This window comes from Rhinolophus ferrumequinum, chromosome 19, assembly GCF_004115265.2.
Source record: "Rhinolophus ferrumequinum isolate MPI-CBG mRhiFer1 chromosome 19, mRhiFer1_v1.p, whole genome shotgun sequence".
Classification (NCBI taxonomy): Eukaryota; Metazoa; Chordata; class Mammalia; order Chiroptera; family Rhinolophidae; genus Rhinolophus; species Rhinolophus ferrumequinum.
Window position 1 is genome coordinate 20,517,509 of NC_046302.1, and position 24,194 is coordinate 20,541,702.

Here is a 24,194-nt window from a genome sequence, read left to right on the forward strand (position 1 = left end):
AAAGTTCTCCTGTACATTCGGTATGCTGTCAATAAAGATTATAAAGGGAAAGCAAAGATTTTGTGATTTCTTGTGTTCTTTATCTTCAGGTCTTTGATTGCTTAGGTAAACTGAGTTTTCTAAATATAAAAAGAGCTAAATTTTGCTTACAACTATTTAACTTTCTGTATTTACCTGTTAAGTCTTTGTCACCATGATTATATGAATGAGTATTATTTCATAATGACCTATGAATCTATTTGATCAAGTGTTTTAAAAGTTTTGATATGTTTGATAAGCTTCCCAAAAATCAGAAATGAGTCTCTTTCTTAACCTGAAAAAAATAGATTTTTAAGAAGGATCCCTGAAATATTTCAAAGGATCTCTCTTTGTCTCTTAATAAAAGGGAAGCCATCATACAAGAAATAAATTTGTATGCATATATTATTATTAAAATGTTCTAAAATTTTATAAAAATTTCTAAAAATCTAAAATGCCCTGATATAATGTTTTGGTTTGTAATTCTAGCTGGTATCTTAAAAAGTTGTGTGTTGCAAAGAAAAGCAACAAATTTCTTTGTCAATCGCACTGTAATCAGATCTTTAACCATGTTATTAAGCCTTGTCATTTACAGGGCGTCACTGTCTTACTCACACTTTTTGCAAATTTGATTCATCTTCAGAGAGATTCATGGAGAGAACTCTTGACACTTACTCTAAAATACAGGTTTCTGATAAACTTCCAGATTACACCATTACACCAGGCACGGATTTGCAGAACTCTAAGGAAAAACTGGATTCAAGCTAACAAAAGATAAAGGTCAGTGAGAATTCATAACATGGGACTGAAGAACTGATAAGGATGATTATAACCTTTATGACTTTTTCTTTAAAATGTTACTTTTTTTATCTTTGTTTTCCAGATATAAGGAAATTTTTTATCCGAAGCTACCTACAACCTACAGCAATTTGGTAAATTATACCTTTGTAAGCAGAATTCAAACATTTATCTTTTCCTTCCTACCTGATCCTTCAGAATTTGGAAACTCTTAGTGAGTATGCCTATTTTCATGGCCATGTAATTATTTACATAACTTCAATAAGACTCTTTTCTCTTTATAATAGGACTCAATTGGAAACACTGGTTATATTACCAAGGGCTTGACTGGAATGTCATGTTTGAGAAAGACATGAATAGTCTCAGACATAACCAGACAGCTTTAAGGAAAAAAGACTGACTTATGGTAGCATCCTTGGGAAAATCAGCCTGGTACACATTGCTTACAGGGTTCCCAGCAGCCTTACCAGGGAGACCTATGCATTTAGATTTCCCTGCTTTTGATTTCCAATGAAAGGAGATGAAACAATCAAATATCACAAGCTAACAACCAGGAGATTATGTGTAGTGTACAGGAAAAGACACCATCAAAAGGTCTTTTTTATTTATATTTTAATTTTTATTTATTTTTTAATTTTTATTTATTTAAGTGTGTGTTTTCAGGACCCATTAGCTCCAAGTCAAGTAGCTGTTTCAATTGAGTTGTGGAGGGCGCAGCTCACAGTGGCTCACGTGGGGATCAAACCAGCAACCTTGGTGTTATGAGCACCGCACTCTAACCTACTGAGCTAACCGGCCGCCCCCCAAAAGGACTCTTTATAACCAAGAAGGAAAGGACCGTATCAGGTAATGTTAAGTAATTAGTGTACAGCAACAGAAAATTTGAAAATAAAAATTACTAGGAAGTGAGGTAGATGGCATCTGTTGTGATCAGCTAATCCCAGGTTCTTGGCCAGGTGTGTATGTTCTACATCTTCATTTTCCCTTTTTTCCTCACTTTAGTTCATTCATACTCACAAATAAGAGGCCAACAACTCACTGTGATAGTTATCGTTTCCTTTTTTCCCCTTAATTTCTGCCTGGAAAGATAAACTCAGCATTGGATATGAGCTTTAAACCTATTTCACAGGTCAAAACACGCAAGTGGTTGCAACACAGTGTCAGGTGTTCGATGCCTGGCGATGCCAACCCCAGCGAAGACGCCAGATTTGGAAGAATACCTTTTTCCTTGGGAAGGTGTTGCAATGAATGAATACATAATTAGAAACTTATCAAAAAATCTTGGGGGAAATTGCCAGAGCTACCACCAAAGCAATAACCAACCAGGAAAAATGTTTAAATCCCCTTGCACTAGTTGTATCAGGTAACAGAATTGCTCCTGACCATATCCTAGCTGAACAAGATAGGGTTTGCTCCATTGTTAACATGTCTTGTTGTACCTGGGGAAAAAAAATCTCTGATGCAACAGAGATGGAATTAGATAAAAATTTAGGCACAAATCAAATGATTAAACACAGTGCCTACTAACTAACACCTCATGGTTCTTTGGTATCTTCAGCTGGCTGCCCTCTGATACTGCCTCCTGGTTCAGGTTTATTCTTCAAATTGGACTTAATGGTTTGTTATTACAGAAATTTTTCCTGTTATAAAACTTTGTTTTACACAGCTTGATGTTACAAAGCCACCTCTCAGATATCCAGTGAAAGCAGACGAAACAATCAAACATCTCAACACTGTGAGATGATCACTAAGAACTAGGAGACTTCATATGAGAAACTTCAAGAAACTACAGTGGATGTTTGCTTAAAGGAACATGACAGTACGGCCTTACTCTGTTCTGGTGCTCTTATTGCTCAAATGTGGTCTTAGGCTCCTTAAAACAAAACGAAAAACAAAAAGAATCCAACACACACCCTCTTTCCTTCCTCTGTGGGACATGATATACTGGGAAAGTGCTTTCCCAGCAACAAAGGACCAATGATGCTTTTAATAATTGATCAGTGTTGCTTTTCAATGATTGATCTGTGATGCTTTCAAGGAAAGATCTTGATCAAAAGGGAGAAACGTGAACTATAATATGGACAGAACCACTTTAAAATGGAGCCAGAATTTCCATCCCACAGGAACTGCCTTGGACGTCTTACTCCTCAAAACTTTGGAAAGTTAAAATTGGGTAAAATAACCTTTGGACTGGGCCTAAAGCAGCACTGTATTCCAAACAACTGTTTGTTATGATACCAGACTGAAAATCAAGATATTCTTTAGAACTAGCATCACTACGTTAGCTTATCTGCACCTATAGAAATTCGTTCCTTCTGTTAATGTAATTACTCCAATTCCCTTTCTCATAAATAGCCCTTGCCTTCACCTCCTAATTACAACACTATTTGGGTTTCTCAGAAGCGTGACTCAGTGCTTCTGTAATAGATATTCTTTTGGACCTCAAACACTTCGGGAGTAATTTTAGAATTCCTTAGCATACCAAGAACCAGCTCAGACTGAACTTCCTGGACAACTCAGATCACAGTTTCTTCCTTGCTGCACAGATAATAATACTCCTCCCCCACTGAAGGTCATGAGGTTTATTGCTCTAGAACAAGAGAATGTATACAGAATGAAATATCCATCTGGGACAGAGGATTTGGGAAGAGGAAAAGACATAAGATGAGACATGTGGCTCCTGATTGTAAGCCCAGAGAGTACAATAAATGAGGGAACACTGAGAATAACCGTGTGGCATGTGGGACGCTAGGAAAAGCTACCCTAGCAGACCACCTATCCCAGCACTCACCTGCAAGGTGGCCACAGCAAAGTAAACTCTGTAGTGTAGGCAGAGGGGAGGCCAAATTCTGGCTAACCATAGCTGCTCTTAGCTCCCATATGTCACCAAATTGCCACATGTCACCCTCGGCCACACTCCTGTGTGGATGAGTTCAATCAGCATACCTTGGCCATGTGCCACATGGAAGTGTGACAGAGGGTCAGGGTGACACAAAGCTAACAAGAGCCATGGTGAATTTCCTGAGACAGTCCAGGAGTACCACCAATATCACATAACAAACTGAGGCACCTGAGTTTGACTTTGTCCCTAAGTTCTACTTCAGCTACAAATGCTTAAGGAGAACTAGGAAGAAAAGGGTCACTGAGGAACCAAAGGCTGTACAAACACACAGCAAGGCTCACCTTTACATTTAAATGCCACCTCAGGGGAGATGGGGGAAGGAGAGAGATGAGAGGCTCTGGAAGACCAATCATTTATCAAAAAAGCTCCTGAGATTGAGGTACCCAAGGACTAACATTTAGTCCTCCATATTCCCAGAGTGAGAGGTGCTGGTTGAAATATTAGAACCATTGTAGAAAATAAATTCTCTTTCTTTGCACACTTGAGTACAATATATGTGCAACTTTGTTGCACAAGGCACATTATGATTTGGCTGCTACCTATCCACCTAGCCTTATCCCTCACCCCCTCCTGCCTGCAGGTCTTTGCCATCTAGGTTACCTCTCACCTCAGGACCTTGGCACATGCTGTTTCTTCTGGCTTGAGCCCTTTTCTTCTCTAGTTTCACGTGGGTAAGTCCTACACATTCTTCGTATATCACCTTAGAATCAATTCCTCCATGAAGTTAATCCTTCAAGGTCTAGTTATATACCTCTCCTAAGAGGTTCCATGACATCCTGCACTTCTGTATTCTGATACATATTGTTAATGTAGACTAGTCTGATCTATTAATCAACTAGACTAGTCTCAGTGAGGGAAGGGAGTCTGACTGACACGATCTCCAAGGTACTTCACATGACTCTGGGCATACAGTAAACATTCGAACCTGCTGGTTCAACCACAATGTCTCTGAGAAGAAAAATTATCACAGCATGCATCTTACGGGCTCAGGCTCACTCTTGTGAGTCATAAGGTTTGGGATCCACTGACAATTTTAAGACTGGATCTTAACTTCTCTGACTTTGAAGTAATTAGGAGAAGCATTTTACCTACTCTTGTGGGGGTTCTTTTTAGAATAAGAAATGGACATTTATTGCAAGAAAAACCACAAAAATCAGTGCTAAGTAAAGGACAGAGTAGTGCATAAGAGAAAGTACATAAGTAGGTGCAAGAGAAAATTTTAAAAATCCATTCAAAACTTACCTTTGCAATTAATGTCAGCAATTACTTCATTCCTTTCCATAGTTTCTAATAGCTGTCTTACTTCTTCAGCATTGCCATTTCTGGCATGATGGAGAAGCCGTTGTTCTGCTTCTGTATTCATTTCTATATTTAAAAAGTAATGATATTACTATTATCTAAGATAATATTATTATTATCTAAATAGCTTTCAGATATTACCTGCCAAAAAGGGAAAAGAATGATCTTGATTTTGCAGCTAATAAGATAGACACAAAAACTGATTTAAAAAAATCAGTTGCAGGGCCAAAACTTAACCCAGACAGACTCCCTGCCTTTTGTATTACTATCAAAGAAGTACACTAGACATTTGGGCAAGTTTCTTAATCTCTCAAAGTCTCTGTTCCCCTCATCTACAAAATACAACCAATCCCATGAGCTGTTGTAAAATTGTGTCTATAAAAGCATTCTGTCAAATACAAAGTATTTTTCAAACAGTTATTACATCAATAATTAGACAAAGTTAAAATATTGCCATTCAAAAAGAATTATTAAAAGACTGGCATAAATTAAAACATTCAAAACCTGTTCAAAAAAACCATTTTAAACAGAAAAATATAAATTTTGATAAGTACCTTGGAGTCACTATTATTACAAATAAATTTTTTCTTTCATATTTTCTTACCAACTATAGAGGACTATAAACAAATCTGAGGCATTTATGTCAACATGTTATGAATAACAATTCCTAAAAGTAATACAAATTTCATTCTTACTATTAATCAAATAAATACAAATAAACACAAAGAATTTTTCTGCATACCAGATTAGCAAAAAAAAAAAAAAAAAAAAAAAAAAAGATCAAACACACCCAGTGCTTGTATGGACAGGAAATGTGCACTCTGATAAACTGCTAATATGAATGAATATAAATGGATACAATTTTTAATATGTTGTCGGGAGAGATGCAACAATTTGATAATATCAAATAATTTTCAAAATACACAAACACCCAGGGAGGATTCTGGGAAGATAGTATAGAGGATGCACCAGAAATCTTTCTCCCCACCTAGACAACAAAGGCACTAGCAAAATCTGATGTAACTATTTTGGAACTCTAGAATTTATTGAAGGCTTGCAACTACCAGGAAAAGATTTGGAAGGTAAACTATAGTTAATTTTGGTCAATTTCAGCTGTTAGCTCAGAAACAACTAGCCATCCTCCAAACCCAGCCTCATGGCCGACAGCTATACAGTATTCCTGGAACAGCCTATGGGAGCCAGGATTAGCAAAAAGGATCTTGTCCTCCAAATATCAGGGCTCTGTGCTCTGATCACTGACTGCTGCTTCTGATCACAGAGGTGCAGGAAAAGAGGTGGGCAGCAATGGCTGCAAGCGCCTCCCTCTCCCACTAAAGTGATTTCCAAGGAAGTTAAAGGGCCAGTGCCCTTTTACCCCCCTTCCATTTCTCTCTTTTTCCCCTTTTAAGAGCCAGACATTAAAGACTAGGAGATTCAAAACAACTGCATATATGGGAAAAATTAGAATGTGACTGCTGTTGCCCAGAGAAAAGCTCAGTAAAGACCTATGTCGACCTTAAGTTTATACCTCAGACTGACCCTTGGCACAAAGACAGCCTACATCAATCAAAAGACAATGAACAAACAAACAAAAAGACAATAAACAACAAACAGAAAATCCTGGGGAAGGGAGAAAATATGATTTCCAAAGTTACCACATTATTAGATTCAAATGTCCACTATTTGACAGAAAAAAATCACAAGGCAACAAAAGATACAGGAAAGTATGGTCCATTCAAAGGAAAAAAATAAATCAACAAAAACTGTCCCTGAAAAGACCTGATGGCAGATATATACTAGACAGACTTTAATACAACTGTTTTAAAGATGCTCAAAGAACTAAAGGAAGATGTAAGAAAGTGATGTATGAACAAAATGGAAATATCAATAAAGAGAAAACCTAAAAAGAAACCAAAAAGAAATTCTGGAGCTGAAAATACAATAACTGAAATGAAAAACTTACTAGAGGGATTCAAAGGCAGATTTGAGCAGGCAGAAGAATCAACAAACTTGAAGATAGGACAATGGAAGTTACTGAATCTGAAGAACAGAAAGATTTAAGGAAAGTAAATGAAGCCCAAGGGACCTCTGGAACACCATTAAGGGGACCAATATATGCATTGTGGGAGTCCCAGACAAAGAGAAAGGGGCAGGGAGAATATTTTAAGAAATAATGGCTGAACACTTCACAAATATGATAAAAGATTTGAATACATCCAAGAATCTCAACAAAATCCAAATAAGCTAAACTCAAGTGATGCAAATCAAGACACACTGGAATCAAATTTTCAAACACCAAAGACAAAGAAATAATCTTGAAAGCAGAAAGAGAGAAGATATCATCACATACAAGGGATTTTCAATAAATTTACCAGCAGATTACTCATCAGAAACTTTGGAATCCAGGAGACAGTGGGCTGATATAGTCAAAGTGCTAACAGAAAACAAGTGTCAACCAAGAATCCTATATCCAGCAAACTATCCCTCAAAATGAGGTAAAATTAAGACATTCCTAGAAAAACAAAAGCTCAGGGAGGTCATTATCTTTAGACCTGGCCTAGAAAGAAATGCTCAAGGGAGTCCTACAAGGTAAAATGAAAGGACACTAAACAGTAACTCAAAACCATATGGAGAATAAACATCTCAATAAACGTAAATACGAGGGCAAATATAAATTGGTATTATTGTAACACTGGTTTTTAACTGTACTTTTTGTTTTCTACATGATTTGAGAAACACATTTAAAGAAAAAAACAATTATTAGTCTTGTTGATAAAAAGGGGGTACTGTAATAAATCTAAACGAGAGTTACCTTACAGGGTGATCTGATCAGAAATTCCTAACTGGGCAGGTCATGGTGGGTCTATAACTTTAGTAAAAGGTTTTTAGGCAAGCCCTGTCTACTGTTCTCGTGCATCTAATTTAACACACCTTTGACATGCCAAAAGTAATCCTCTTTTCCAGACCCCTCAAAGGCTAACCACCCTCGTGGGAGCACGTAATCCTGTTAACCAGCCTGTACCTTGCATTCTCCCACCGTACTGCAATCTCACTTATATTCCCTCTTTAATTCCAAATGTATTTTTTTAAAAAACACTCCAAAACTGACATTCTCTGGATCATCTGAGCTTGCTTCCTGGCAAATGTCCTCAGTTTGGCTCAAATAAACTCATAAAAATTCTCTATAGGTTTGGACATTTCTTACATTCACAGTCTAAAAGCTAGTATTATTGTAACTTTGGTTTGTAATTCCAAATCTTGTTTTCTATATAATCTGAGACTATTTCAAAGAATAATTGGTTTATGATTTGGGGCATACAATGCATAAAGATGAAAGTTTGTGACAACAATCAAAAGGGGCAGAGTTTTTGTATGTTATTGAAGCTGATATAAATTCAAACTAGAGTGTCAATTTTAGGATGTTGAAAGTAATCCCCATGGTAACCACAAAGAAAATAGTTATAGCATGTACACAAAAGAAAATGAGAAAAGAATTTAAACATTTCAGTACAAAAGAATCAACTAAACACAAAACAAGACAATAATGCAGGAAATGGGGAAAAAAGTGATTAAGGCATATAAATAAATGACAGAAGTCCCTCCTTATCAACAATTACTTTAAATGTAAATAGATTAAATTCTCCAACAATGACAGAGATTGGAAGAATGGATAAAAACACATGATCCAACTATATGCTGTCCAGAAGAGACTCACTTTAAATCCAAAGACACTAGTACATTGAAAGTGAAAGGACAGAAGAAGATATTCCATGCAAATAGTAACCAAACCAGAGCAGGTATGACTACACTAATATCAGACACAAGAGACTTTAAATTTTTTAAAGTTTACAAGTGATAAAGAAGTGCATTATGTATTAATAAAACTTTCAACACAGCAGCAATATATAACAATTATAAACATTTACATAACTAAAACAGATTATCAAAATATATAAAGCAAAAGCTGTGACAATTAAAGGAAGAAACAGTTCCACAATAGTTGGAAACTTCAATACCCCACTCACAATAAAGAACAGAATAACCAGACAGAAGATAACTAAGCAAATAGAGAACTTAACACAATAAACCAATTAGATCTAACACATAGAGGACTCTATCCAACACAACTTCTCAAGTGTACATGGACATTTTCCAAGATGAGATCATATGTTAGGCCACAAATTAAGTCTCAAGAGATTTTAAAAGATATATATATATATATATATATATATATATATATATATATATATATCATAAAATATGTTCTCCAACCACAATGGGATGAAGTTAGAAATCAGTAACAGAAGAAAAACTGGAAAATTCACAAAATTGTGGAAATTAAACAAAAACTTTTAAACAACCAATGGATAAAGGAAGAAATCACAAGGGAATAAGAAAATGCTTAGACAAATGAAAATGAACATACAACATACAAAGTGGTGCTAAGGGGAAAATTCATAGCTACAAATGCTTACATTAAAAAGCAAGAAAGCTCTCAAATCACCAACCCCTAACTTTACAACTTAAGGAAATAGAAAAAAAAAAAAAAAACTAAAAAGAACAAAGTAAACCCAAAGATCACAGGAGAACAAATATAAAGATTAAACCAGAGATAAACAAAATAGAAAATAGAAAAATAGAGAAAACTCAATAAAATCAGAATTTGGTTCTTTGAAAAGTTCAGTAAAATTGACAAACCTTTAGCTAGACTGAAAAAAAGACTCAAATTACTAAAATCAGACATGAAAGCAAGGACATTAGTACCAATTCTACAGAAATAAAAAGCTTTATAAAAGAGTACTGAGAACAATAAATTGGATAACCTAGACAAAATGGACATAGTCCTAGAAATTATAAAACTCTACTAATACCAACTCATAAAGAAAGAGAACTCGGAACAGACCTACAACAAGTAAGACTGAATCAGTAATAAAAAAAAAATCTCCTGACAAAGAAAAGCCCTGGAATGTAAAATGGTAGAGCCACTGTGGAAAACCATATGGTGATTCCTAAAAAATTAAAAATAGAATTGCCATATGATCCAGCAATTCCACTCTGGGTATATACCCAAAAGAACTGAAAGCAGGGTCTTGAAGAGATACTTGTACAGCCATGTTCACAGCAGCAGTATTCACAATAGCTAAAATATGGAAACAACCTAAGTATCCATTAACAGATGAATGGATAAGCAAACTATGGTATATACGATTTGTGCACACAATGGAGTATCATTCAGCCTTTAAAAAGGAAGGAAATTCTGCAATATGCTACAGCATGGATGAACCATGATGACATTATGCTAAGTGAATGAGCTAGCCACAAAAAGAAACATTATATGATTTATAGTACTTAGAGTAGTCAAAATCATAGAGACAGAAGTTAAATGGTGGTTGCCAGAGAATTAGGGCAGAGGGGAATGAGGAGTTGTTTATGGGACAGTTTCAGTTTTAAAATGAAAAGTTACAGAGATGGATGGTGGGGATCATAGCACAGTATTATGAATGTATTTAATACCACTGAACTGTACACTTAAAAATACTTAAGATGGTAAACCGTATATTTTAGAATAAAAATGAAAAAAATACACATACATCATTTTCTTTGCCAAATAGTTCAATTTCTAGAAATCTATCCTATAGAAATGTTTACACGAGATTATTTTCTAAGCATGTTCTTAAAGACTATTATTTACAATTTACAATAGTGAAAAGGTAGAAACAAGTCCACGTCCCTCAATAGAGGACTGGTTAAATACATCCTCTAGAGAAGCTAAAAGAGATGGCCTATAAACTGGAGTATGGAAGACAGAATTGAACGTATGGTTTCAAAAAATAGCCATCTACGCATAGTGAGCACCATGACTCTCAGCCCTCTTCCTTTCATCAGCTTTTCTGATCTGGCAATCCAGGTTCTACCCTCCAAGAGGAGACTAAGCTAGTTATGGACCCTAGAGAAGAACATATTCTAAGAAGAAAGACACCAGGAGCTCCAAACAAATGGCCAAGCCAGATGAACTCTATAATGAAGCTGGCAGTCAATAAGGCCCACCTACTTTCTCAGTTTCCAATCAGATTTCTAGTTCCCCACTCAAACAAGAGCCAATAGACAAGGATGGAGCCTCTAAAATATGAACGGCAGAGACCAAAGCCAAGCAAAAAGACAGAAAAAAAAAGCAACTTGGAGAAAACAAGTTAGTCAGAGGATCTGTTAAAAAAGAAAAACTAACATCCATGGAGGATAAAAAAATATCTCCTTAAACAAAAACAAGATGCCATACTAAAATGTAAAATAACAATAAAATTGAAGAACAAAAGAACTTTAACCATTAAAAATGACAGCAAAAGTTAAAAGCGCAATAAAAGAGTTGGAAAATAAGACTGAAATATGTCTTAGAAAATAAAGCTGTTAAGAAAATACAAGAGAAAATATAAGAGAATTAAGAGGACTGGTCCAGGAGGTTGAACTTCCAAATAATAGAATTTCTAGAAAAAGAAAATAGGGAGGAAATTAAAAAATGCAAGAAAATTTTACAGAATAAAAGGGCCCAATAAGAGCCCAGCAGTGCTGAAACTATAGACAAAAGAGACCCCATCAAGGCACATCATCACAAAATTGTAGAACTTTGGAGACAAAGAAGATCCCATAAGCTTCCAGGGAAGGAAAAATATATATATAAGGTAATAAAGGAAGAGGTATCAGAATGATTTTGACTTCTCAACGTCAACACAAGCAGCTGCTAAAAGACAACAAAGCAATACCCCAAAGTTCTAGAGAAAAATTATTTCCAACCCCAAATTTAAAGCAGACACTTAAAGGCCGGGGTAGAATAAAGATGTTTTTAGACATGCAAGGATGCAAACTCACCTGCCACACATCATTTCTCAGGAAACTACTACTGGAGGATATGGTCCACCAAAATTCATAAACCAAGAAAGGAAGTTGTGGAATACAGGAAATTAACAAAGGAAATTCCCCAGAGTAAAGGGAGATATCTGAAATTTAGCTGTGTGCTTAGCCTGGCCCTTATCCATTCTTGGTTCTTCTGGGTTTTGTGTTAATCCCATTTCTGAATTCCATGTTCTTCTACCTGATCAGCTGAAGGTACTCATTCCACCCCAGGAAGTGTCCTGCTTCCACCTATCCCTGAGAAGTAGAGGTTGGTCTCTGTAAGCCGCCCCCTCCTTTCCCCACCCCCCGTACCCACACAAACTCCTGCCAGCCAGGGGTCCAGAAGCCAGAACCAGGGGTCCCCTCATAGGCCTACCAAATAACCATACTGTAAACCCTGTTCCCAGTGCTCACTCAAGGCCAGGCTCACTAACTGCCTCTTCAAAGGGCTCACATAACCTCTGCCGGGAGCCAAACCCAAACTCTGACCAACAGACTTATTTTCAGTGTATATTTTCCTGGGAGACTTCATCTAGTAGTGACCATAACACCCTTTCTTCACATAGCTTGTTAATCAGCTTTTACACTATCCATCTCTGCATTCATCTATGTGCATATTTACTAAAATAAAACACCTGACTAATCATTTTAAAAGTTTAATCGCACTTATATTCATTTTAGCACTAATATAAAGCAAAAATATTAAAGAATGTCCATTAATAAAGGTTTGCTCACCTAACTGAATACTGTGAAACCATTAAAAAGGTAAACTAATTTCTAAAACTGTGGAATTACAATATATTGTTAGGTGGGATGGTCTCAACACAGCATAATCCGTACATGTGTTCTATATAGTCATAAAGAGTGGGAAAATACACCAGGATAATAACAGTGGTTACTTACTCCATGCAGTAAAACTATGAACAGTTTTAAATGTCTTCTTTTGACAGTCGTATTTTCTAAATTTCCTACAACAGAAAGGAATTCCTTTATAAGAAAATATAAGTTATTAAAGATAACAAATCTTCAAGTCAAAATTAAATGAACATTTTTTAAGTTCTTCAATTTCTGTGTAATAAATATGAAAAGGATAAACATCTATCATGTATTTAAACAGGCCATTGTAATATATTAGCCATGCCAGTTGCTCATAAACGCTGGGATTGGGGTTAAAATTGATGTAACAAATGTTTCTTGAGTATCTACCAATGATAGGATCGGCTATAGGCATTGCAGGCACAGTGATGAACAAGACAATCCCTGCCCCCCAGAAACAGGGCAAACAATAATCACACCAACACGTGCCAAGTACAGTAATATACAAGGGACAGCGGCTGTACAGAGAAGAGGGGAGATTAGCGATTCACCTGCATTAGTTATGGAAGGGATCACAGAGAAAGTGAAATTTAAGCTGAGACTCGAGTGAGGAATTCACCAAGACCACCAAGTTGAACAAGCTTTCTAACCTGAACACCTGTTAGAAAAGAAACAATCTTGGGTGAAGATGTGATTCCATTTTGGTCATGGTGAGCTTGAGATTCCCATGGGAAATGGAGAGGGAGGTGTCCCATGTGCAATTAGCTAATACCAGTTTGAGTACGCTAGAGAATGCGATCCTAGGCTAGAATTCCAACAGTGAGTTTTCAGCATATCATTGGTCTTTAAATTCGTAAGGGTAAAAAAGACCCCTTCTCCTAGAAAAAGACTAACATTTAAGGTGAAGGAGACCCGTGACTGAGACCTAGCAAAAAGGACGAAGGGGGGAGGAGAACACAGAAGAGCGTTGGTGGTAGCACTGAAACCAAGAGAGAAGAGTGTTTCAAGGGAGTCAGATTGCTGTGAAAGGCCCAGGAAAGGCGAGGACCAGACCTGCAAATGACAATTGGTTGGGCCATTGATGTAGGAGGCCATTGATGAACTCAAGAATACTCAGTGCAAATGACGGAGACAAAAAACAGATTTGGGTAAATTGAGAAGTTAAAGTGGGATAATGGGGAGGAGTACACCAGACTCCTTTAAGATAACTTGTTTCTGAAGAGCTGGTGATAGCCTCCGTTTTAGTATATTAGATACCTGGGTATGTTTATAGGCAGTGGGGCAAGAGCCAGGAGAGAGGGAAAGCTTGAAATACAGGTGAAAGGAAGGGGGAAGGAGAGACTGAACAAGATCCTAGAAGAGACTGAAGCAGGTGGATGAAAAGCCCAAGCTGACGGCCATTTTCCTAAGAAACAGATTCTTAGGTACCTTTACCAGGAAAGAGGGCTCTTACTATACAATGGGACATTGGGGGCGTTGGGGCGGGGAGGGGGAGCAGAAGGAAATAAAATCGTATTTTAAAATTAAGAGGGGAAAAAGGCCAGTTAAATTTCACCAAGACAGAAAAATAAAACAAAACTCTTGTTGCTCTATGCATAAATCCCATATGTATCCATTTTAACACAGGCAAAATATTCTTAAGGCAACTTAGACATTCTCTCCTTTTCAAAGTAATTTAACACTTCACCCATCAAAACTAGTCAGTCTATCTGTAGACCGAACCAACTCTAAAGGTTTGCCAACTGTAAAACTTGGAACTTACTCAAATAAGCAATACCTTGAGGATAAATTCCAAAATGCAAACAGGCATTTTCGATACTTTCCCTTTATCACCTTCCATTACTTTAAAAAGGAGTGGCAGGGATGGCCGGGTGGCTCAGCTGATTAGAGCGCAAGCTCTTAACAAGGTTGCCGGTTCAATTCACACATGGGAAGGTGGGCTGTGCCCCCTGCAGCTAAGGTTGAAAATGGTGACTGGACTTGGAACTGAGCTGCGCTCTCCACAAACAGATTAAAGGACAATGACTTGGAGCTGATGGGCCCTGGAGAAACATACTGTTCCCCAATTAAAAAAAAAAAAAAAAATGAGTGGCACTGGTGGGAAGGGACTGACACTTTCTCCTATCTCCCCTTAGAAATAAATTTATAAAATCATGTATACATTTAAAACTTACTTCCACAAACAAATCATCGTTTTGGAGCAGAAAACAGTAAAAATACATTTGTATAGCAAAATAATTTCCTAGTGGCTCTAACACCCAGTCAAAATAGCACAACTCCAAAAAATACCTGTAATTTAAAAACCAACTGAACATCCTAAAATACCAGTATAATAAAATGATCTCTAAGTTCTTTTCAGCTATGCTACAAAGAAACTACTCAGAAAATGTTCCAAACCAAGGCATAAAAACATTCCTATTTCTTTTTTCATCCAAGGACCATCACAACTAAAAGCCCATTGCTGTCTATGCAGACCTCAATATGTAGCATATCCACTTAGTATCACTAGTACCTAAAACCGTATTCCTTAAAGGGGCACCTACTAAGTCACCAGCACCAGCTGGGAAGGTGTCCAGTGTGACAGCCCCTAGAAGCTGCAGTTTCCCCATCAACACCTGGTGGTGATGAGGGTAATTTAAGCCCTCACTTTGCGTGTGAATAGGTTCTGCAACTTTAAATGACATATAATAAAACCAATTTTATTCCTATCACCATAGGATAAGTGATACAAACAAGAGTTAAGTTCCTAGGCATGTCATCATTATAAGGAAAAAGGATTCAAGGACCAGCTGTATCACCATTCCTATCGCGATTACCACACAAGGAGATGAACCAATAAACCACTTAATTGGGGCAGCCGGATGGCCCAGTTGGTTAGGGCACGAGCTCTCAACAAGGTTGCCGGTTCAATTCCCATATGGGATGGCGGGCTGCACCCCCTGCAACTAAAGATTGAAAACGGCGACTAGACTTGGAGCTGAGCTGCGCTGAAGGACAACGACTTCGAGCTGATGGGCCCTGGAGAAACGTAGTGTTTCCTCAATATTCCCCAATAATTAATAAATAAAAAAATAAATAAACAAACCACTTAATTGAGGGCCTACCACATTCCAGATGTTGTCCTAACCTTTGATGACACACTAATGAATAAAACCAGGCCTTCTACTAGGAGATCTGGAGAACTTATAAATGCTATAAGGAAGACAAGTGCACAAATAAATTACTATCCACATCTCTCAAGAGATCTGACTTTACCTCTCCACCTCCACCCTCAACTACATGGATCCTCTTTATAAACCCTCAGTTTTGTTTTTTTTTTTTTGCAACATGTCTGTCTGTAGGTATCGGTGGGGTCGTTTCTTTGGTTCCTGCTTACACTACACTGTAAACTGGATCAGAAAACAAGTCCCATATCTATTACGTTCCCCACTATATCCCTAGTACCTAGCAAGGTGCCTAGAATGCAGTCCACAATCTAATATTAATATTAATTAAACGGACAGATGGATGCATGGATGGGACTTAGTTCTTTGAGAACAAGGCAATCAAGTTTCCCTATAGCAGGGTCTGAAGACAATGTGTTTATGAGTGGCACACCTTTATCTAGTGACAAAAAAATTAATGAAGTTTCTTCTTATATGCCACAAGAAATAAATCGATACCAAGAGGGAGAAATTTTAAAAATGCATACTCTAGGATTATTTAGGATTGTCGCTACTTCTTTAATTTGATGCATCTCTAATTTATAAGTTATTTAATTTCTGTGATTAACAGTTAACTTTAGAAAAAATACAAAATAAAAGAATCCAAATTCACATGTTGAACAGATTTTTTACAACGTTCTTTGGAATCATAAGAGCTTATTTCAGAAAAGTACTTTGTCTCTGATGTTTAAGCCAAAAGAAAAAGACAAGCAATCCCTTAATGCAGCTGATCAGAATGGATTTGAGCCATGTCCTAGCAGCACACACAGTATTTTTCATGATCACTTCATGGATGTTTTCAAGTGCTCTTTTCACACTCACGCAATTCCAAGCTCTGTTAAGATCAAGTAATGAGATTTTAATGGTCAAGGGAATGTTTTCAAGGAAATAACTAAACAAAAAACATTTTGAGCTTCAAAAACTGGGAGACTAGAGACCATTCTGCCTTGTTTCCTCTCCTCCAAGGTCCACTGGGGAAGCTAGGCTTCTAATTCAAAATTATTTTGTGGAAAGCAAATTTGTGTTTTGCTGTTTTATAAACACTGCAAATTACCTAATTAAAGTGGTACCCATAGTGACAGTCCATGCCACTAAATCCCCATTCTATGTAGTGCTTAAATGCTAGCGCTGACAACTCTGAGATCTTGGCAGAGACCCTAAAACTTACAGTTTAAAGGGCAATCATGACTTGTTAAATTTGGTCAGAGGTCTACTATTTTATGATTTGAACTGCTACTTTACTTTCCAAGTTTAATTTTTACAGGATCAAAGCAGAAAATTCCTAGAGAAACAAGATAATAAAGTTCAACAATCAGCACTAATTCACCCAAGTACCCTAACTTCAAAATATTAAACAATGTATCCTTTGAGTTCTTAAAGGTATATGAAAAGCTAAAAATTCAAAGAAATCCAGGCTAATTTTATCAATACATACTTCAACTGGACTTCATAAAACATTAGGAAAGTATAGCAGTTCCTAAAAAATTAAGCCTACAATTACCATATGATCCGTAATTCTACTCCTAGGTATAACCAAAAGAACTGAAAGTAGGGACTCAAAGAGCTATCTGCACGCCCATGTTAATAGCAGCATTCTTCACAACAGCCAAGTGGTGGAAGCAACCTAAGTGTCCAGTGATGGATAAATAGAAAAACAATGTGATACACACACACACACACACACAGAGGAATATTATTCAGCCTTAAAAAGGAATGAAATTCTGATATATGCTACATGGATGAACCGTGAACACGTTCTGCTAATTGAAATAAGCCATAAACAAAAGGACAGATATACTATTACACTATTATATGAGGTACTAGACAAATTCATACAAGAGAAAGCAGGATGGTTATAACTAGAAGCTGAGGGAGGAGGGAATGGGGAGTCTGTGTTTAATGGGGACAGAATTTGCGTTTGGGATGATGAAGTTCTAGAAATGGATGGTGGCGATGGTTGCACAACAATGTAAATGTACTTAATGCCATGCAATAGTATACTTGAAAATGGATAAAAAAGTTAATTTTATGTCAAGTGTATGTTACCACAATAAAAAAATAAATCAGGAAGCATCTGACATATGGCTCTCACAATTGCCAAATAGCTTTTATACTATTAACAAAGCCAACTGGAGCCTAATTATTCAAAAATTGTTACAACTCTGTTGTGATTATTTTTTAAATTCTCAAGTACTGATTTTATGGTTGGTATTACACTAAAATATTTGAAACACATTGTATAGTAGGAATTTGAATAGTGAAAAAAATTAAATGTGTTCATGAACAAATACATATATATTACAATCTAAATCTTAGAAACAAACAAAAAAATCCGTAGTGTGCTTAGCACTGCATTCCAAAGTAGCTGCTCAATGGTGTCGGCTCTTTGTGATATATCCTTTTAATATGAGGAAAGTATTAAAAATTAAAGTAACTATGTAAAATCACAGCAATAGCGAAATAATAAATTTTGCTCTCAATCTTATTAGTTACTAGCAAACAATCAGTAAGTTCTCTGGTATGACCATACATGTATATGTATGTATGTGTATACACATATGTGTATGTATATACAAACATATGTGTATACAGAAAACTTTGTTATATTTGTTATAACATAAACACAATTAAATGCATTTTTGTTTTAGAAATTCAACATTGGTAGAGACTCATATTTAATCTAATACTGATTTTAGAGATGGAGAAACTGAAAAGGACAAAGGAAAAGTTACTTGCTAAGTGTTGTATGACAGTAAAGCCACAACCAGAATCTGGAACTTTTAATCAGGGGGTGAAATAATATTAATGGTATATATTTCATAAAACTCAAATCAGCCTCTAAAATTAAATGCCACTGATCCTAGTTACTGTTCACATGTGAGAATTAAGTCAACTCTGAATTATGGCTTAATCTCATTTTAGGAGCTTTATTTACTAACTGAAATGAGATATCCAAAAGATGGCAATTTAAGGGAAAAAACAACAAATTTTAAAGTCTACGTTAGGAAGCACTCACTCTTTCTTTTAAAATATATAAAATTAAAAATCATTCAATTTTTAATTCAGTGAAACTTTTTCTCTAACTCCCTTGATAAGACTTCATAAGCCCAGATAAACAGCATTGTCTCTTTTGAAGGAGAAATAAGAGAACTGGCTATAATTGTAACATTTCATATTACAGTTTGTAAACCATTGAAATCAATCTATTATAAAATGTTTACACCTATTATTCACTTCATATTTGACACATTTACATTACCTTCTTATTCGTATTCATTACATACTCAATGACTTAGATGCCACATAAACATAGTAAAAGAAAAATCCTACTTGCAAGATATTTATCATTTTATCTTTATTCAAATGAAAATTTTAATGTTTATCAAAATTGGTGAAAATTAAATAAGCTTCATGTCTTTGCTTTATGAAATTGTTTAACCTTAAATTGCTATACATTTTATCTACTTCAGCAACCAAGAAACCTGAGATGCTAAACTGATTTGACTTTGACTTGATTATGAAAGTTACTATTTCAAAACAGATTGGATCCATAAAAGCAAAGGCCAGAGATGTCCACAAATCAGATAAATCCAGTTTTAGATAATAAAAATACTAAGAAGGTTGATTGTTACCTTTCAAGGATAAAAATCCTTGAATTTTAGACAAAATATAAATGTTCCCCATTTTGATAATTTCACATTCGAAAATTATCTTCCAAACTAATGTATAATACTGACCAGTTACATACCATATATCCAGAAGTTTCTCTTTAAAGAAAACGTTAAACAAAAAAGTAAAAATGTGGTTACTTTCCATCATCACATGATAGGAAAAAATGTGATAGAAAAAATGTACAGTTAAGGACCGCTTTCACTATATAGTAATTTCCTATTTGTGAGCGGATGAGTCAAAGAACTCAGATAAAGTGGCCTAGTATAACTCTTACTAAAAGCATTGAAACTATTTCTATTTCTTGCCCGCCTTATTAGTGGGTGAAGTCAAGTGAGGTAAAAGCCAACATTTCTGGGAATGAAGAACATCCTATAATTGTATGGCATTAGATATCCAACATATACTGTAGAGAGTGCATGACAGTATCTTTTTTGACATCTCATTAATAAATTCTGGCCAGATGGTATAAGCTGATGCCTACACTGCTAACACCTGCCCTCTTTCTAGAACTGGAAAGAATTTACTAGTCATCAGTGAAGTTCTGACTACCATCAGGCTTGGCTTGAAAAAACTGACAAGGTTCAGAACCACTTCAAATTTCTCATATGCACTTGCTATCTTATTCTTTTTCCTCCACGTGTTAAGCTGATTTCTACTTGCTACTGACTACTCTTCTCAGTGAATTCATACAATGTACAAAAGCGCAGCTTCCAGTCATATTAAGATGTAAGAAATTGCCACAGCAGAGTTCCAACTTAAAAATTTGATTAAAAATATAGATGCACCTCTAAGTAAAATAAAGAAAGACACAAGAAGAAAATGTTTTATTTAACAGACACTACACCATGTTATTACTCAAAAGAAACTGGCTGTATTCTTTTCTCATATTTTAATTTTTTATTTAAAGTTGGTGATAAGAGTAAAATATAGTTAACTGCTCGTACTTCTATTAACCCTGCTTTTAATTTTATTTAAATTTGTTAGCGTGACATTATTAAGATTAGGTTTCACGTGTGCAATTCTATATAATACATCATCTGTATATTTGCATTGTGTTCACCACCCAAAGTCGTCTCTTTCGTCACTATATACTTGACCTCTTTACCCTTTTCTACCTCCCCCTAACCCCCTTTCTCCTCTAGTAACCACCATACTGTTTGTTGTCTGTGTATTTTATCTACCTAATTGTTGGTTCTAAACAAGTATCACTTCCCTTTGTTTCAGGGGGAAGAGAAGGGAGCAATGTTCTTTTTTTAAAGAAATAACTTTCAGTTGCTCTGAATTACAGGTATAACACCTGCACAACAGCTGGCTCCAGAGACAAGGATTAGCCACCCACCGCAAATTTCTGCCAATGAACAATGAGACATTTAGCAAGTGTCATCTGATAAACAGACCTTGGCAAAACCCTACACTGAGATAAACAACTGCTTCAGATAAATCTACTCAACTTGCAGCAGTTGATTCCTCTGTTTTGAATATCAGTTGCTCAATGCTGAGGAAAGTTGCTCTACCTGGGAGAAAGAAAATGATAGTTAACTTTTAAAAAGGACAGTTTTATCTCACTTTCCCCCACAGATAGTAAGTAGAGTCCCTCGTTGTGAACTAGGAGATGAAAAGAGGGTGGATTTTATAACTATTCTGTAATTAATACAGAGATCTTAAATTTTCAGCTGGGGGATTCAGAAATTATACCTACCACACTGGCTGCAAAAAAATTCTATCAGGGTTAGAACAGAATATTGCTAGCCCTCAAAACAAACCAACCAAGTATTTTCCAAATGTTGGCTAAAGAGCTGACGGTGTTCTTAACTCTATATCCAGAATGCATTAACTACAATGCTAAGGCTGAAGTTTTCAGGGAAAGCATCGCTAAATTAATTATATTACCAAGTATCCACAAAAACCTAATACCCAAATTTGTAACATTCAAGCACCTTAAGTTAACTTAATATCACAATGCCAGCAGTTCAACTTCACAATAGAGTCTTCATAAAGCGACGATTTCGACAACTGAAAGCTAATATTAACAAAATCAGGACAATCTTTTCCAATGCCTCCTTCCAATCAATAGGGCTACCGGGTAAATGAAGCTTTGTTTCTATTGTGCAGCTGCAATCTTTCATATTGTTTCTGAATCCCTCTGAGTTTTTCATGCTTGTCGCATTATCCACGCTGTACACTGCGAGAACGGTCACATGAACAGCTCGTGACTTCCCCTGTGAATCAATTCTCCTCACATTAGTAGGAAACTAAGTTACGATGCAAACATCAAAATATCGAGAAAGCACGCAGTTGATGACTTGGTAGGGAATGCATGTGGCATCAGCATGAAATTGTAGCACCACGAGTGGAAATGCAACAAATGCCAACAGCTTGCTACTTTTAACAACTTCCTTGCAGCTCTGGAGCAACCAGCAGCTGCCAGGAAGCCGAACTCGAGCTTGGAGCCCAGCATCGCCACGCCACGACTCTCATCATTCTCAGAGGCGCGCGGGAAACGAGCACGCGCCCCCTACCAGGTGCGGACAGACCTTCCCCGAGCACCACGCAGAGTGGAACCCGCTTGCACGCGAGCCGGCTTCGGAAACTGACCTACGCGGTCAATCCGGCACGCAGAGCTCCAGGGACTTAGGCCACGACCCCAGGCTGCTTCCCGTCTGCTCAACCCACGCCAAGGAAGCAGCCGTCACCGGGCTCGCACTCACCGAGGACTCGCGGCCCCGCGGAAGGACCGTCTCCCGGATCCCAGCGCCGAGAACCCGGAGGAGCGCAAGACACCGGGACACGGCTCCGCGAGGCAGTGGTACCGCCTCTCCCCGCCGCCCGCCCCACGAGCGCGAGTGTGCGCGCCTGTGTTATTTGTGCCCGGCCCGTGCAGCACGTGACCGGCGGGCGGACTCCGCAGCGCGCCCAGCCTCCGGCCCCGCCTCCGACACGGCAAGCCCCCGCCCCCGCCCCGCTCCAGTCCCGCCTCGACCACCCGAGGCCGGTTCCAGGCTTTGCCAACGCCTGCGAGGAGGGGCCAAAGCCTCTGCGCTCCTCCCACCACACCCGGAAAGAAGGAGTGGACACTACCCAAGGACACGTAGGAACGGTGGCGTGGACAGGACCCCCGCCCCCCAAGCCGAAGTAAATTTGAGTACTGGGTTAATGGTCTGGAAATTTGTTATTAAACAAATACATCACTCAGCTGCCACATTTTTTCTTTTCTGCTCTGGTTGCGACTTGCCCATGGGAACTTAATTGGCAGTGTGAATTAACTACACCCGTTTTTCTTTTCACACGACAAAAGATGGTCTTAAAATGCCATACAGGTGTAACCGTTCTGAGATAGATAGGAATGAGGGATGCTTAAAGAGAGAAGGATTTACAAAATTTCCTTCACTTCTTGCCCCCATCAAATGATCTTTCATAAAGAGTCCACCCCTTCAGGCTCAACGCAAAACAGGTCTAGCCAAAGGGGTTAACATATCGTCTGTAATGTGCAGGTTTATACTCGAATATAATTATGTATAACTAAGAGACAAAGTAAAGTTATGTGCATATGAACATTTTTTCAACTTCTTGTATTCTCCAGTGTATTTAATAAACAACCTTTTATAATGAAAAATTAACAAATAGGTATCATTTTTAAGGGACTGTAGTTTTTTAGTCAATTCAAGTCTACAAACGTACTGAGAACATTTAAGCACTACATGTGACATGCGGCAGATCTTAGAATGTCTTTGGAAAGCACAGGCAGCCTGGCTTGTGTATCCCAGGCTAGCATCATCTTTCACTAATAAAAAAGGCACTTGACTAGCACGATACTTCAACTGCAAAATGTGTAGTAACGAAGGCGGTCATATTTGCCTTGCAAAGAAGAAACCTCAGGTCTTATTTTCTAAGGATACTAAATTATCTTCAGAGCCAAAATAAAAATTGGCTATTGAAATAATTTTCCATGATTCCATTAAAGCCGTCATTTTCACTATGATTGAATTGCCTAAATTCACTACTCTCATTTTCCAATTCACTTTGCTCTTCTTGAATTTGTAAATAAAAAACAGATCTTAGCCAATAGGAGGATGAAGGTAATAAAAAGTAATCATGATTACCAATAAGAGAAGTTCCAATCTTGATAATATCATCACGTAAACGATAATATAAACAGAGCCACTTTAAAACGGAGCTGGAGCTGCCTTGCCAGAGGCATTGCCTTGCATTTCAAACCTTGAAATGTTAAAAACGAGGCAAATAATTTTGGACTAGGCCTAGGCAACATTGTGTCCCAAAGAAATTTTTGCAAAGGTAACAAAAAAGCAGTTATTATGACTACTGAACTGATAATTAGAAACATTGTTTCTAATTAACATCACTATGTTGGGTTCTCTGCACCAATAGAAATGCCTTCCTCTACTAATGTAATTGTTTCCCTTCCCTTACACATAAATACCCATTGTCTTCGTCTGCTAACATTATTTGGGCTTCTGTCTGCATTAATGATTCCCAATTAGCTATTCTTATCTCAAATAAATGCTTGTTTGCCTCTCACTTTGAAAGGCCCTTTTATTTTTAGGCTAAGGAGTCTCTTTGATATTTATGTCAATAACGGT

At 37.1% G+C, this 24,194-nt stretch overlaps 1 protein-coding gene across 4 annotated transcripts in view; it reads right to left on the reverse strand.

Annotated features, from left to right (window-relative positions):
• Positions 1-22,461, reverse strand: part of OSBPL1A (oxysterol binding protein like 1A) — a 210,087-nt gene extending 187,626 nt beyond the window's left edge. The window contains exons 1-4 of one of the 4 annotated variants that reach the window (XM_033087170.1): positions 22,305-22,461; positions 13,273-13,379; positions 12,809-12,873; positions 4,961-5,083 (exon numbers count right to left, since the gene is read on the reverse strand). In XM_033087170.1, coding sequence (XP_032943061.1) covers positions 4,961-5,081 — 121 coding nt within the window. In that variant the 5' untranslated portion in view covers positions 5,082-5,083; positions 12,809-12,873; positions 13,273-13,379; positions 22,305-22,461. The remainder of the gene's footprint in view (positions 1-4,960; positions 5,084-12,808; positions 12,874-13,272; positions 13,380-22,304) is intronic. The other 3 variants (XM_033087173.1, XM_033087171.1, XM_033087172.1) reach the window with 3 other exon arrangements.
• Positions 22,462-24,194: the final 1,733 nt, after the last annotated feature.